Source organism: Indicator indicator, chromosome 1 (genome assembly GCF_027791375.1).
Source record: "Indicator indicator isolate 239-I01 chromosome 1, UM_Iind_1.1, whole genome shotgun sequence".
NCBI classification, from domain to species: Eukaryota; Metazoa; Chordata; class Aves; order Piciformes; family Indicatoridae; genus Indicator; species Indicator indicator.
The window spans coordinates 23348468-23365331 of NC_072010.1; the positions used below are offsets into that span (position 1 = coordinate 23348468).

The 16864-nt window shown below is 43.8% G+C and overlaps 1 protein-coding gene across 1 annotated transcript in view; it reads left to right on the forward strand.

Annotated features, from left to right (window-relative positions):
* The window catches only part of MTUS2 (microtubule associated scaffold protein 2), a 216315-nt gene that overhangs the window by 181354 nt on the left and 18097 nt on the right, over positions 1-16864 (forward strand). The window contains exons 7-8 of the mRNA XM_054385862.1: positions 4453-4519; positions 14045-14259. Of these exons, the coding sequence (XP_054241837.1) occupies positions 4453-4519; positions 14045-14259 (282 nt within the window). The remainder of the gene's footprint in view (positions 1-4452; positions 4520-14044; positions 14260-16864) is intronic.

Consider the following 16864-nt stretch of genomic DNA (forward strand, 5'->3'; position numbering starts at 1 on the left):
TGTCACTACTTCCCTTCTTAATCTGGGCAACACCAACATCTTGGCCGAATATTCTCAGACTTGTATCTTGGCATCTTTTGCAAAGTTATTTTTCAGGTCCTCATAGGCAAATATATTTCAGATTTTTTTTTTTTTCTGAACTATAGTGCTAAGTTTTGGGCATTCTTAATTAATTGGACTAATTCTGTCTTCTTTTCTACCTCACCACCTGCCTGACTACCTGCTAGTTTTTCTGCGGCAGCTTGGATGTTGCACCAATATAAATCATACCTCGGTCCATTCTCAGGACCTTTGAGTTGAATAGAGAATACAAAAATGCCATTTTCAGTGTTTGTTTCACTTGCAGAAATGCAGTCCAGCATTGAGCCTTTCATGGGAGAAATATTGGGAGGTCTGCATGACATAAAGGCTGATGATGGGAAAATTAGTTGCTACTGTGTTTTCTATTCAATAGCATTTGAAGCACAGAGCAAACATATCATTCTACCAGTTCTATTCTACTTTTCTTTCTGTCTGAAGATATGGGACATATTCCAGACACAAGAGTTAACTACTGTAGACTACAGGTATGAGGAAGAAGGTTCTCTTCAGCTCAGTCATAAGCATCATTTTATTTTATTTCAGTATCAGAGTAATTTCTTGGGTTACAGCCAATGGAAGACCTTTTTCATCAGTTTTCCAAGCAATAATGAAATCATTCATTAGAAGTATCTGAAAAGTAACTGCAACACTGCAGTTAGTACAAAACCTGCTGGTTTGGTTTCACATTTTGGCTGGAAAAATTTAATCCCAAATAACACTGAAGCAATTTTTCTCTCCCTTGTCATTTAACTGCCACACTGAAATGCTGGATATTTGCACAATTTCCTGACAGTGTGTCTGACCTTTTTACCCCCTGGAAACAGCTGTGTCACTGGTAAGGTCGCTGAGCCTTTTTAAACCTAAGTTGGATTTGGCCCTTAGTCAGTCAGCCTCAATGGCTCAACTCCAAGCAGCAGCCTAGTAAAGGACATCTACAAAGCACCTTTGATATGCTGAGACTGTTAGACATAAAGCTCTTGGAAGGGAAGCAAAGGTTCCTGCTCACCCTGTCTTCTTTTTGAAATACTGTGTTGAGATAAGTGTTAATGAAGATAATTCAATGGGATATCCTGTTAATTTGGTTTCTTACACATTTATTTTGGCAGATTTTTCCTCTTATGCTTGTGAATTTTCTAATTGCTTTGATATTTGACATTGAACCTTTATGAATCTGAGCATTGGACCTGATGGCTTTACATTCTCACCCCAGATCCAGTTTTCTTCTACTGTATCACAGTATATCAGAGGTTGGAAGGGATCTCAAGAGATCATCAGGTCCAACCCCCCTGCCAGAGCAGGATCACTTAGGGTAGTCTGCACAGGAATGCATCCAGGTGGGTTTTGAAAGTCTCCAGAGAAGGAGACTCCACAACCCCCCATGGCAGCTTGTTCCAGGGCTCTGTCACCCTCACTGTAAAGAAGTTTCTCTTCGTGTTGAGGTGAAATCTTCTATGTTCAAGTTTGAACCCATTGTTCCTTGTCCTATCACTGTGAACGACTGAAAAGAGCCTGGCCCCCTCTACTTGACACCCATCCCTCAGATATTTAGAGACATTGATGAGATCCCCTCTCAGTCTTCTCTTCTCAAGACTAACGTTTGATCTCCTAAGAGCTGGCATTCCCAGTTCCCCAGCTGCAGTGAGATTGTGGTGCTGGTTATCTGCAGAGCTACGTTGATGTTAACAAGGAGAAGCTTTTTCACTTTGCATTAATGTTGTGTTTGCATGGGTCACAAGAACATGTGTTCTCCAAACCTATCATGTTATGCTGACAAAGCATGTTACAGTAACAGAGAATGTCAGGGATTTGTAAATTCAGTGTGCATCCAGGAGAGAATGAGGCTAAACCTATCCCAAACTACCCCTTGCCTCGCTAGCAGAAGAGGAAGATAAGAATCCCTGTGTTGTTATTCCTTGAAAGAACCCTCTGAGAGATAGAGACTACTTGAGGCCTTGGCACTGAGGGCAACCCTTCTACATCTGACCTCCCAGAAAACACAGTCCTGAAGCACAAACAGAAATCTCTAATCAAAATAAAATAAAATGTAAGACGTATTGGCAGGACAGGCAACTGACCAACAAGGTAGCTGAGCTGTACCAGCATCAGCTGCTCAGTGTAACCCCAGAGGCTGTTCTGGAGACCACATCCAGGCAGCCTGCCTTCCTCATGGGGTGTTGTCCATGATGAAAACTGAGTTATGGGATAGCATTTTTAAGCTGGTGATTCTCCACAATTTTGGAGACACTCCAACAAGTGCCCCCAAGGGTAGCACAAAACTTATCTAAGATAATGTGGAAAAGAAAAAAAAAAAAGGAGAAAGAAAAAGAGTTTGTAGTATTTCTTACAGGGAATCAACATTTTACAACTTTTTTTTCTTCTCACACCCTCTCTCCACTCCCCCAAGGATGTCTTTTTTTTTTTTTTATTTGCTTTTCATTTTCATCATGTAAGTAGAATAGTAATAATACAACTCTGCTTATCTGTAGGTGCTGGCATTAATTTGTACGAAATTAACTGGATTTTGTTTCAAATTGTGGAAGCTGGTAATCTGAGTAGGTGCTTCCCATCTGCAAGTCCTATATCCAGGATATCCCTGTGCATATACCTTCAAGGACACCAGTCCTGGCAATCTGGGAAGAACATTTCTTAAAATGACTCCAGTGAGCTAAGCAGACGGTATGGGCAGATGCAGTGGTGTTCTCCAAAAGGGTAAATATGGTCTCTGTAGGACTGCTGATTTGGGAGTCTGTGAGAAGGGCTTTTTTTTTTTTCCTAGCTTTTTTTACTGATTAAAGAAAAAAACACCAAACAAAACAAAACAACCCACTGTGTTTTACTGTGAGCCTAATGCAGTCAGTCAGGACTGAGGACTCTGCAGTCCTGGCACACAACCCCTCATGGATTACTCAGCATTGTATGGAGCTGGCTGTTTGGAGGAGCCCAACTTTGTGTGCTTGGCTTCTTCTCAGAGCTGAGTAAGAAAGATGCTGACATCATCTGGGTCTCCTCATCACCAAGGCTCTCAAATCAGCTCAGTTAATCACTCCATTTAGAGCAAAACATTCCAAAAAGAGTATCCCTTAGATCTGGTAGAAATTGTCACCAAAGGGCACTAAGTAAAAGATTAATTTAAATTCCAGATTCCATATTTCTGGTATTACCAAAAATAAAGCTGTTGTGTTATTTCTCTTAACAGAGTTTAAAATTAGATGCAGGGGAAATAAAAAGAAAGATTAAACTCTGAAATGTTGGGGGGGGGTTCCAAGTTTTGTAAGGCATAAGTAATTTGCTCTCCTACCTGCTTCGTATCCTGTTAATGAAATAAACTTTTCTGTTCCCTAAATTTTTCTTTTGAATATGTTTTTTCTGTAGTGTCCTTTAAAGATTCTTGGCCTTTTCTAACCCAGGATGTATTTATAGTAGCCTGATCTCGTTTTCCTAATCATTAGTGATCTTCCCAGCAGGATAAGTTCTTTTGTGTTCTTCCTAATGTGATTCGTGACACATTCCAATTTAAAGTGCCCTTATGCTTGAATCATTATGCTGGGATTTATTGAGCTAAACCAAACTCCAATAGATTTTCCTGAGGCTTTTATTTGTCAGTTTGCACAGCACACTCATGAGACATCTGCTGTCAAAGTCATTGCATTCTAGTAATAACACCTTAGCAGTGTTAATGTAAATGTTTTAATTTTCCTTTAGCCAGCTCATCCATTTTAATTCCTTAAGTGTTCAGATTTCCTTTGAGACACATTGAGGGAAGAAGCTCTTATTCTTTGCAGACAATAAAACACCAGAAATAAATTTGGGAATAGGTATGAACATCAGGCCATTAGTGGTGTCTCTATGGGTATGCCCACCATGCCTAGAATGGTGTAAGTACAGTATCTGCTCTGAAAATTTGACCACATGAGCATATGTTTAGAGGTGGTACAATGCTAACATAAGCAGATGAAAGTGTTTTAACAGAATTAGTAAAACTGTCTTGCACATACAGTCCAGCCATAAATGGCACACAGGCTGAATACAAAGTGATAGAAAAATACAGGTGTCTTTTTAGACACATGGGAGTAAATATTCTTTGCTGTCCTGTGAATGAGTGTGTGTACATGTATTCACAGACATACAAGGTGTTTGTAGCCAGGGAGTTGTGGCTGCTAAGGCTGATTTAAAGAATGACTGACTGAATGAATGAGTTTGCTATAATCCTCCACCCTCCTCCCCAACCCCCCCACCCCCCGAAAAAAAAAAAAAAAAAACCAACCTGAGGAATCAATCTAATCTGCTTTACTAAATGAACATGTGAAAGTGCTTATCTGGAATAAGTCTGAAAGCTGTACATATTTCTCTCTTTTTTCTTTTCTTAAACAGAATGAAAATGCCCTTGTGAAAATAAAGGAGTTGGGATATGAACTTGCAAAGATGAGGGATGAAGTTGGTAAGTAGTAAAAGCAAAATGACACCAAAATTATTTTCTCACTTTACACAAAAGCAGTTATTCCCTGTGATGTGACTCTGGGGTACCTGCATACATATGATGAAGGGTCTTCTGGAGCCCAGTGGCAAGTGGTTTTGTGGCTCTGCAGTGGACTGTAAGTTTAGCCCTTTGTTGTGGGGATGGGTCCATCACCACACACACTTTTAGAGTCCCATTTGCTCACATAATTCTCTGTAATAGTGTTGCGGTCGAGGGGAGGCTTATCTATTAATTACCCTCACAGCAATAATTAATAAAATGATATGGCAATGGGTATTAATAACAGTAACCCTTTATTTATTAAATATGCCAAAATTCGTTAAAGGATCATTTGTACGATTGGGAGATATATTTAAAGAGGGAATTATGCAATCTCAGTCAGGGCAAATATAAAACTAATCTATGCAAATTAGGAGGCAACAACTTGGAAAGAGAAGGTCCCAAAGAGCAGGTAGCTCTCAGTTACAAGAGGGAGGAGACTCGATAAGAACCATTAAACCCAAAGGGCAGTGAATGAGTTACTCACAGCTAATTTCACCCATGTAAGGGATGCTGCTGCAATGGCTTTGGGGCGCTCTCGTAAGGCGCAGCATGGCAGATTGCCGGCAGGAAAGGTTTACCGCACAGTCCCAGGCTGGTCTGGCTTCAGCGGACTGCAGGCAGTGAACAACGCTCTTGGCAACGGGCACTTGTGTGGTTCCTGAGTAAACTGAGGCATGGCACGATTCTGGTGGCAAGGGGAAGCAGACTCGGCCACTCTGGCTGTCTAGGCGCTGACTTCTCCAGCTTGCACGTGTGTGGCTCGTGGCTTTATCCCAGGCTCTAAACCAGACACTCGAGGCAGGGCAGGGCTTGAAGCAAGGCTTCAACAAGCATGAGCAAGGCAAGGGTACCTAGCCACTTTGTATATATACAAAAATGCCAGAGGTCAATTGGTCCAATGGGACACTGAATCTAATGTGTAGCTGCCCAGTGGAAAGCATTCTGCCAGGCTATGACCATAAAAGGCAGAAGCAAGGACCTTGTATCTGGGGGAGCCTATGTGCTCTGACCCCAGATAGGCATCTTGTTTACCAGACAGGCAAGGGTCCTGTCCCCTTTGTTCCTTTTCCCGTGTTGCCCTGTTTTGTGGCAGGAAGGAGGGGAGAGAAAGGGGCATGTCTAGACATCTTAAGGCCTGTCTGGATTTGTACTGGGCCATGTGTCATGGCCCTACCACAACAAATAGGAATGGTGAATTCGTGTATTTCCACTGGTAAAGTTACAGTTGAGTTACCATAATTTCCTACCCCAATAAAACTAAGGCAGTAATCACCAAATCTCTTTAACTTGTATTTAAACCAAAGAAATAACTTATATGCTAAATGTCTTCCAATCTTATCTATCATCATCAAAACAGCCCATTTATAATTTACTACAGTCAGAACAGAACATATCAAATGCCACAAAATCCAAAGCAGCTACATTTTGCTTCCTAATCTGAGCAGGAATTAATCAATCAAGCAATTGGCCCACATTGAAAGGCGCCAAATTAATTGTTGTAATGTGGTGGGTTGAAATCCCTTTCCCACGTTAACCACACTAGACTAGCCCAGTTCGGAAGCAAATGAAGCTGTATTTACAAGCAAAAACTACAATCTACAATGGAATGCAATGAATATGTGCAAATATACACTATTTACAACATTTACAAATATGCACAATTAACAGAAACAGCATAAAACCCTTCTGGCCAAAGCCAGGAAAGCTGTCCCTCTGCCTCCCCCTTCCCTGCCTTCTCCAGACCCCCCTGGTGAAAGGAAGAAAGACAAGAAGCAGAGAGGTTGTTAGAACTTAGCGTTCAAGGTCAATAGCCAGTGTGTTATCTCCAAAGCAAAGCCAGAAGAGAAGAGCAGAAACACTCTGCTAGAATGCTGCAGAGAGAACTGAATTTTGTTTTGAGAACTGAATCTCAAAGGTTTCTATCTCTCCAATCGTTTAGAATAATCATTATTTTTCTTTTTTACACCCAGTAGTGATTTATTTACATTCCTACTACTTTCTGCTCAAGATCTGTGAAAAACTTTAAAGACATAGCCCTAAAACCATCACAAACAGAGAGCTACCAGGATGATTAAGGGACAGGAGCACTTGCCCTATGGGGAAAGGCTGAGATACCTGGGGCTGTTTAGCCTGGAGAGGAGAAGACTGAGAGGGGATTTAATAAATGTTTATAAATATCTGAGGGCTGAATGTCAAGAGGGAGGGGACAGGCTCTTCTTCATTACACCCTGTGATAGGACAAGGGGTAATGGATATAAACTGCAGTACAGGAGGTTCCACCTCAACATGAAAGGGAACTTCACTGGAACAGGCTGTCCAGGGAGGTTGTGGAGTCTCCTTCTCTGGAGACTTTCAAGACCCATCTGGATGCATTCCTGTGTGACCTGTGCTCAATACTATGGTCCTGCTCTGGCAAGGATGTTGGACTCGATGACCTTCGGAGGTCCCTTCCAACCTCTAACATCCTGTAATCCTGTGATCTTTATAAATTATAAATATAAGCATTTTTTTTAGCTGCAACACTGAGACTACTGGAATAGAGAGGTTTTGAACACCAGCTGCTTCTCTTCAAACTAATGGAAATTGAATGTCAGAATTACCTGCTCCTTTGCTGTCAGACAAATGATGTGTGAAGTGAAATGAAAGGAGGCATGGTGAAGCATAAAAACTTAGATGAATGGAAGACAATCAGATGTCAAGTTTAAAATTTGTATTATCTGTGTTCATGAGAGCTAGAGAGCCAAAGCTTGTGTGCCTCCTCCTCCTTGCTACGCCCCCAGTCAGAGAACCCTTAACCTGAGTGAGGTGGCTGTGATTTGTCTGCGAATCTGTAGCTGAGGGTCAGGAAGAGCAGAGTCTGCATGGCAAAGAGTCCATTTCTCATGTCAGAAGCAGACAGTCCCTGTGCAAGGCCACATAACCCCAGCCCTCTGGTTCCCACAGGAGTTACACCCTGAATACAGAATGCCAGGACTGGGGAGATTAGGCTGCAGCTCAGGCTGGGGTTGCACAGGAGGGTCAGCCCATTCATGACATCTCCCTTTCCCTTAGCTTGTCATCCTGGTCTGAAACGGATTTTGCTCAACTGTTGCTCATTTCCTAAAAGCTACTCAGAGCTCAGGGAGTAGGGAAGCAGTGGCAGCCACTCTCATTTAACCCAGCATGCTGTCCTCTTCAAAAATGCCATGTTATGTCACAGTCGTTTCCAGCCTGTCAGCAGCAACTGAAATACCTGCAGAGAAGGAAAAGAAAACCACTCTGTAGTTCTTCCAATAGCAGCTGGTAACAGTTGTGCTCCGTTTGTCATGCTTCCTGTCAGTAATACATTTATGTAGCTTTTCTTAGTGATTTTTAAAAATTTATTTCTACAAGAGGAGCTCACTGCTACAGTATCCATATGTCAGTGTCTGAAAGCAGAATGTGCTGTTTTGCAGCAGCATTAGCAGTCATCTGTTCAGACAGCTGCTGATGAGGCCCTGCTGCAGACAGTTCAGCCTGGTTCACCAGAACCATCTGCTGAAGCCACATCTGGTTAAATGCTGTTTCCAGCAGGATATGCAGCCCTACGCTGCTTCATGTTCCCCACCTGGATAAGGGAGCCACAGAATTCATATTAGGCTGCACAGGTGTTGCCTTCTACCCACCTGTCTCAGTAAAGCCAGGATCAAAAGTCCATCTCCTGACTAAGAAGAGATTCAGTCCTTCCTCACCACTTCAATCCTTGGCCTCATTTACCTCAAATTGGGAAGCTGTGGTAGGGATCACAGCTTCTTGTTAGAGGTGTTTGATATTCAGTACAGGGCATTTTCCCTGGGCAATGGCCTCCAAGAGCATTTTTGGGTGTGATGGGAACACGCCACGCAGACCACTTTCTCTGCTTTCCTCTTCCTGCCATTCTGCACCTGCATCAGAGTTTGATTTACAAGATGCTAATAGTTTTGTATTTCAGGTTACAGTAGGTGTTTGAGATGGACTTTCTTTCGGTTACTGTGATGGGTTGAAATTCCCCTCCCAGCATTAACTTTACAAGACTAGCCCAGTTTGGAAGCAAATGGAGCTGTATTTTACAAGCAAAACTACAGTCTACAATGGAATGCAATGACTATCTACAAATATACAGTATTTATAATATTTACAGGTATTTACAATAACAAAAACAGCACAAAAACCTTCCTGGCCAAAGCCAGGAAAGCTGGCTCTCTGCCTTTCCCCCTGCTCCCCCATCCAAAGGGAAGAAAAAAGGGAAAAGAAGTGGAGATTATGTTAGAACTTGCCAAGGTCAGTATGTAGCAGCTGTTATCTCCCCTAGCGAAGGAAGAAAACCCCTGCTAGACTCCTGCAAACAGAAACTGAACTTCGTTTTGAGAACAAAATCTTAAAGGAACTATCCCTCCAATGGAATCATTTAGAATATTCATTGTTTTTCCTTTTTACACCCAATAGTGATTTATTTACATCCTTACTACTTTCTGCTCAAGATCTGTGAAAAAATTTAAAGGCATAGCCCTAAAACCAGTACAGTTAGATCACATCACTTCTTTTCCCAGCCCTCTTTGTGTGCTGGGTAATTTCATTAGACAAGCTGCAATTTACAGCTCCAATTTAAAGCTTGAGTAAGTGTGAATTCTACTGAACACAGAGCTGCAAGCATTAAGCCTTGTCCTCCAGCTCTGGCATCACTTTACATGCTGAAGAAAATAAAAAATTTAAAAAAATTTCAGGAGACAAGGTGTTTCCATCACATTTGAAAAATCATGGCTGCCTGGTGAAGTTCCCACTGACTGGAAAAGGCCCCTTTTCAAAGCCCCCTTTTCAAAAAGGGAGATAAGGGAGACCCGAGGAACTACAGGCCAGTCAGTCTCACCTCAGTGCCTGACAGCTCTGCTAGGGCACATGGACAATGAGAAGGTAGCTGTTGGCCACCAATATGGCTTCACTAAGGGCAAATCCCACCTGATAAATTTGTTGGCTTTTCATGGTGTGGTCACAGCATTGGTGGGTAAGGGAGGAGCAATTGACCTCATCTTCCTGGACTTGTGCGAAGCGTTCAACACTGTCCCGCTCAACAGCCGGGTTTTCAAATTGGAAAGGCACAGGTTTGAGAGATGGACCACTCAGTGGACAAGGCCTCTCTCATAGAGTTGCTATCAGTCTGTCCAAATGGAGACTTGTGATGAGCAGAATCTCTCAGGGATTGGTCCTGGGACCAGTGCTGTTTAGCATCTTTGTTGGTGACATGGGCAGTGGGATCAAGTGTGTGGTGACACCGAGGTGTGTGGTGCAGTTGGCACACTGGAAGGAAGGGCTGTCATCCTGAGGCACCTTGACAGTCTGGAGAGGCAGGTCCATGCCAACCTCATGAAGTTCAAGGTCCTGCACCTGGGTGGGGGCAATCCCAGGCACAAATTCACACTGGGTGATGAGTGGATTGAGAATAGCCCTTCCAGAAAAGGACTTGGGGGTGCTGGTAGATGAAACACCTGACACGAGCCAGCAATGTGCTCTGGCAGCCCAAAAAGCTGACTGTATCCCAGGCTACATCAAAAGATAACAGGTCAAGGGAGGGGATTCTGACCCTCTATTCTGCCCTGGTGAGACCCCACCTGGAGTACTGTATACAGCTCTGGAGCCCCAAACACAAGCACATGAATCTGCTGGGGGACCGCAAAGATGATAGGAGGGCTGAAGCACCTCTCCTATGAGGACAGGCTGAGTGAGTTGGGTCTGTTCAGCCTGGAGAAGAGAAGGTTCTAGTGAGACCTTATAGTGGCCTTCCAGTACCCGAGGAGGAGCCTACAGGAAAGCCAGAGAGGGACTATTTATGAGGACCTGTGATGATAGGACAAAGGACAGTGGTTTTAAACTAGAGCAAGATAGATTTAGATTAGACAATAGGAAGAAGTTCTTTACTATGAGGGTGGTGAGGGACTGAAATAGGTCATCCAGAAAAGTTGTGGACACCTCATCCCTGGAAGTGTTTAAGACCAGGCTGGATAAGCTTTGGGCAACATGGTCTAGTGGGAGGTGTCCCTACCCATGGCAGAGTGTTTGGAACTAGATGATCTTTAAGGTCAAGAGGGGTTTTGTCAGATATTGAGCAAATACATGGTCATGGGGTAAAAATGTTTTTGAAACACTCGGAAGTTGTCTGCCCAGGGAGGCAGGTGCTCCCAGCTCACTGATTTACAATGCCATGCAGGCTTCTGCATGGTGTGTGCATTTTGAAAGGCAGAGGAAGGATGTGTGGCTACTACAGATGGTACATTCAAAAGGTCCTCATTTTTCTCAACCAGTTATGAGTCTAAATCAGAAATAAGGTCTAGCAGTGCCATTAAAAACACAGCTTTTCTCCTCTGGGGTCCTTCTGACTGTGTTTTGATTGGGATTAAATTCACAAGGTGGGAATTATAAAAATATAATTACCTTTATTTTCCTGAAAACCCTGCCCCAAAACTATGTACAAAACTGATTAGGTTGATTTACAGGTTCTATTCAGTCACAAATTCTGCCAGGATGCTTATGGGCAGCTTTAGTACAACTTAGAGAATTCAGAAAACGGAAAAGGCTAAGCCACAAAATAGCTTCACCCCACTTACAAAATCAGAGGCAAGCCAGGACTTTAGGTCAAGTATGAGAATGCCAGTTTTACTCACAAGGATGGGGCAGGAGTTTGGAGATGGTCCTTAGGTCTTTCTTCGGTGGCAGGCTCCAGAACTGCAAGTTTTATAATCCAATTTGTGGATAACGTGGCACAAATCCGAAGGAAAAAGGACCTGCCAAAATCGAAGTGTCCATAGACATGGCTGCCACAAGGGAAAACCCATGCAGTAGCACTGTCTGAACAGTGCAAGAAAAGCCACAGTTTTACAGCAGGCAGGGGGCAGGACCCCAGGGCAGGCAGGTCCAGGGAGGAGCCAGGTCCAAGTGCTGATTTTCCAATTTCACCACTGGCTCCACAACAGAGTTCAGAGGGTTGTCATCAGTGGCACAGAGTCAACTTGGAGGCCTGTGGCCAGTGGTGTCCCCAAGGGATTGGTGCTGGGTCCAGTTTTGTTCAATATCAACAACCTGGATGAGGGCATTGAGAGTACCCTCAGCAAGTTCACTGAAGATACAAAACTGGGGGGGTTGGCTGACACCTGTCAGGCTGTGCTGCCATCCAATATGACCTGGACAGGCTGGAGAGCTGGGTGCAGGCAAACCTCATGAAGTTTAATAAGGACAAGTGCAAGGTCCTACATCTGGGGAGAAATAACAACAGGTACCAGTACAGGTTAGGGGCTGCCCTGCTGGAAAGCAGCTCCCCAGAGAAAGACCTTGGAGTGCTGGTGGACAGCAAGTTCTCCATAGAACAACAATGTGCTCTTGTGGCCAAGAGAGCCAATGGGATCCTGGGATGTATTAAGAAAGATGTGTCCAGCAGGTCTAGGGAACTTCTTCTACCTCTCTACTCTGCCCTGCTGAGACCACACCTGGAATACTGTGTCCAGTTTTGGGCTCCCCAGTTCAAGAGAGACAGAGACCTGCTGGAGAGAATCCAATGGAGAGCCACGAGGATGATTAGGGGACTTGAGCATCTCCCCTACGAAGAGAGACTGAGAGCCCTGGGGCTGTTTAGTCTTGAGAAGAGAAGACTGAGAGGAGATCTCATCAATGTCTATAAATATATGAGGGGTGGGTGTCAAGTGGAGGGGGCCAGGCTCTTTTCAGTGGTACACAGTGGTAGGACAAGGAACAATGGGTTCAAACTAGAACATAGAAGATTTCACCTCAACAGGAGGAGAAACTTCTTTACAGTGAGGGTGACAGAGCACTGGAACAAGCTGCCATGGGGGGGTTGTGGAGTCTCCTTCTCTGGAGACTTTAAAAACCCACCTGGATGCATTCCTGTGCAGACTACCCTCAGTGATCCTGCTCTGGCAGGGGGGTTGGACCCGATGATCTCTTGAGATCCCTTCCAACCTCTGCTATACTGTGATACTGTCATACCACGAATCCAGAGAAAGAGCAGAGCCAGTCCAAAGTGAGCACCAAAATGAGAGAGCGCTGATTGCTTCCTGGTCATTCTATTTCAGACCTTCCTAGACAACATGTCCAGTGCCAATATATACTGGGCACGAAGAACCCAGCCAATCATAGTGCCAAATCCCATGGCTTCCCCCACAGGTAAATACATGTGAGGGACCTCCACCCCAGTGGGAAGAATGGGCACCTTTTACCTGTCCCCCAGGGGGAGGGGAAGGCAATTTTGCACCTTTGGCTTCCCCCACTCAAACTTCCACTGATGGAGGAGTGGGAAGGGGGTTTGGAGCACCCCGCAACAGATTGTTAAAGTCATGATGATTTTAATAACTTCTTACATGTTTGATCTCTGCAAGTGAGCAAACTTGCTTTCTGAATGCAGTCTATCTGACCTTTTACAACTTGGCATCCGGTCTTCAGTATCTGGATTGATTGCAACCATTCTTTATCAAAGCAAAAGACTGAAAACACAGTATTCACGACACTGCTGTCCTAGGACCTGGAGGAAAATATAGGTGAGGAACCACAAGGGGAAATAGACTGAATATCCTTGGTGAAACTGTTGGAGTTACACCTCCTGAAACTAGTTGTAGACATGGTTGTGAATTCAGAGGTATGATCTGTCAGTTAGTTCACTAGAGTAAAAATTTCACATATTCTGATTGCCTTTAGTACCAGCCTTTCATCTGTGCTCTGAAGCACACAAGACAAGTGGTTCAAATACAAAAAGATACTAAGCTAGAGTGCATTCATGGATTTAAGAGGTCCTCAATGGACCTGGTGCGAAAGACATTTTTTTGGCATGAGCAGTTTCTAACAGCTGAAAAATGGGATGTGTGAGATGCATTTCCTTCTCCTGATCAAGTTTTGAACCATACTCCCTGCATAACTTGCACAGGATAGACCCCAGGAGCCCAGGCAACTTCTGCTTTCCTGGCACATCACTGGAAGTGGGGACTTAGCCATGACTCTGGCTTGAGAGAGGGAAGAAGAATTTTGTAATCCCAATTGAAAGGCTGTGCATCAAGTGATTGTATTTCATATTCTTATATCCAAAGCAAAGTAAGAGGCCCAAAGTCCTGATTTGTGAATCCAAGACCATGCTGGGCAGGAAGGGACATCAGTCACCCTGCAGGCCATAGAATTGCCTACATCCTCCTCCTCATCGTCATCATTATCATAGTTCTACATGGGCTTTTGCATACTCTGCCAATGCCTCTATCTAAACAAATGCCTGTGCATATGTATGTGTGAAAGAGTGGGACAAAGTAAGAAATAACAGCGAGACCTTGTTGATGACTGAGATTAGTGGGAGCCCAGAGTCAGTGAGAACCACTGTGCTCAGTGCTGCACAAAAAGATACAGTGCCACTGTTTGTTCCTGAGATGCTCAGAGCCTGACTGTATGGTTTTGTCTCCATAGCCCTCAACACAGCAAGATGTGAGAAACAGCAAAGAGAAAAAGAGGAGCTGAAGAGGTCCTTTGAGGAGGAGGTGAAGCAGCTGTGCAGGCAGCAGCAGCAGGATCTGCAGGTGATGGAGCAGCAGCTGCAGGAGGAGTACAATAACAAGAAAGAGAGCCTGCAGGAACAGCACAGGCTGCAGCTAGAGCAAGTCAAATTGCAGCATCAGGATCAGGTCAGTCATCATCTGTTCCCTTTGAGAAGTAAACCATGCCAGTACTGAATGGGTTCAGGTAATGAAATATATTGAACACTCCAGGATTTTACCTGTTTTAATTTCTATGCCTGCTAGTTGGTGCTGATTTGCAGGCTTGTAACACAAAGGCTTTATGGAACTGGGCTGTTTTGTCCTGTGCAAACTTTTTTGTTTTAGTGCATTGATTTTCAAAGGTGTGTTGGAAGGTGCTGTCAGTTAGGTTTTTTGCATTCTAAATCAACCTCTACATTCCTAGAGATTGTGCTGAGCCATGTCTTTAGGTTCTCATTTCAGTTTATGCAAGATGGTTTTCATGCAATAGCCCTCAAACTTTTCTGCTTTGCTTTCTGATATGAAGGAGAAGTGGTGTTCCCAAAAGCTTTGGCTTTCTTTTTTCCTTTCACTGTGTCTGTGTATCAGTTTAGCTGTAGAAGATTTAGCTCTAGCTGCAAGCCTTGCCTCTCCTGGATCACCAGACATTGGGATTTGTGAAGGAATTTGTTCCATGAGTTAATTTTTTGCTGAGATAGCTTGTGCCTTATCTCTGCTGCTCTTTGAAGCATTTCTCCCAGAATCACAAGAACAGATGGAGGGATTTTTCCCTGTCAGGTTGGTCAGTTCAAGAGAGGGTGATAATAGGCCACCACAGGACTTGACTAGAAGTATACTTCTTTTTTTCTTGTTCCCATCTATTGATTCTATTCTCCAATACACAGAAACAATGGAAACCTATCTTTCCCTTTCTGCAAATAGTTCTCTTTCATCCAGTTCTTTGGTTTACTTCAGTGGCTCTTTGGTCTTTAAATTACTGAAGAGAACACAAACATTTTTCTCCACTGCTTTGAAAATGCTGCTGTGACCCTAATATCTCAGAGTTAAAGCTATTCTTTTCAATCCATGGTTCCCTTATCATTTCATGATGAGTTTTAGCAGGTTTTCCCTTTGTAGTCTAACTCCTCCATTACACTGATCCTGGGTAGAGCCCTCTTGGATTGGAGAAGGCTGGCAGGTTAGGTTGGAAAGCTGCTTGCTGGCAATGTTTCTTGGTCAAGGAAAAGGAGAAATTTGTTAGCCTAGAAACCAAGGTGCATGAGGAGTAAGGATCCCTAACAGCTGCTGACCCAAAGGTTTCATAGTCCTCTGGTCTTTCTTTCTTCTGCTCAGAACATGCCAAAAGGAACAAGCCTGCTCAAGGAACAGGATTTGTTCATCTCTGATGATGCTGAGCTGGTGCTGGTTCAAGCCAGCATTATAGAGGCACATAACCTGCATGCTGGACATGAGAAAAGCTTTGTCCTTGAGCTGTCCATCTGTGGGGAAGAATTTGAGCTTACACTCATGAAGGCAAAAACAATTGCAAAATTCTTTTAACCATAGATCTGCATCTACTTCTGTATCAATCCTAGTTTGCCATCCCAATTTCATGGTTTCCAATTGCAACTGAGTTGTCCACACAGTATTGCTGTAGTCACTGTTTAGTATCAGACAGCTATTGCTTCTTTGAACACACAGATGTCAGGCTTTGGAGGCTCAGCTGTCCCTGAGGAAGTGAGATCCAGATTCTTCTTTGAGCTGCTCTGCTCAAGGTGTTTTGTCAACCAAGTTACTGAACATCTCTCACTAGATCCTTCTCTTGATTTTACTTTGTTAAACCATAAAAATCCATCTGAGATTCCTTTAAGAGCCAGAAGTAACCATGACATGGGTTAAGTAAGTTAATCAAGTCTATGGATCAAGTTAGTGGCAAAGTTGGAATTAGCATCCAAGAGATATGCTTCCCAGTGGCAAGTTTTGTTATACTATGAAAAACTGCAAGCAGTAGGTCATACTGGAAAACATTAAAGTGTCGTTTTGAATGTGGATATGAAACACAGAGAAGACAGAAAAGCCCCTGCAAACCACTTGGAATATATTGAATTTGCTTTGTAGATAAATAACTTGTCAAGGATGGTGGCAGCGAGAGGAGAGCCTTTCATCTTCTGAAGGTATTGAAGCTGAGCATAAACATTCAGTCAGTCTCACCTCTGTGCCTGATAAGATCATGGAGCAGATCCTCCTGGAGGCACTGCTGAGCAAAAGAATAACAAAGAGGTGATTTGGAACAATCAACACCAAGGGCAAATCCTGCCTGACAAACCTGGTGGCCTTCTGTGACAAGGTCACAACATTAATAGATGAAGACTGAGCAACTGACGTCATTTACCTGGACCTGAGCCAAGCCTTAGACACTGTCCCGCATGACATCCTGGTCTCCAAGCTGGTAAAGTCTGGGTTTGATGGATGGATCGTTCAGTGGATAAAGAACTGGCTTGAAAGTCAGCAATCCCAGGCACCAATATAGGCTGGGCAGCGACTGGCTTGAGAGCAGCCCTGAAGAAAAGGACTTGGGGGTGCTGGTGGGTGAGAAGCTCAACATGAGCCAGCAGTGTGCACTTGCAGCCCAGATAGCAAATCATGTCCTGGGCTGCATCAAGAGAAGCACAGCCAGCAGGTTGAGGGAGGTGATTCTCCCCCTCTGCTCCGCTCTGATGAGACCACACCTGGAGTATGGCATCCAGTTCTGGAACCTCTATTACAGGAAGGA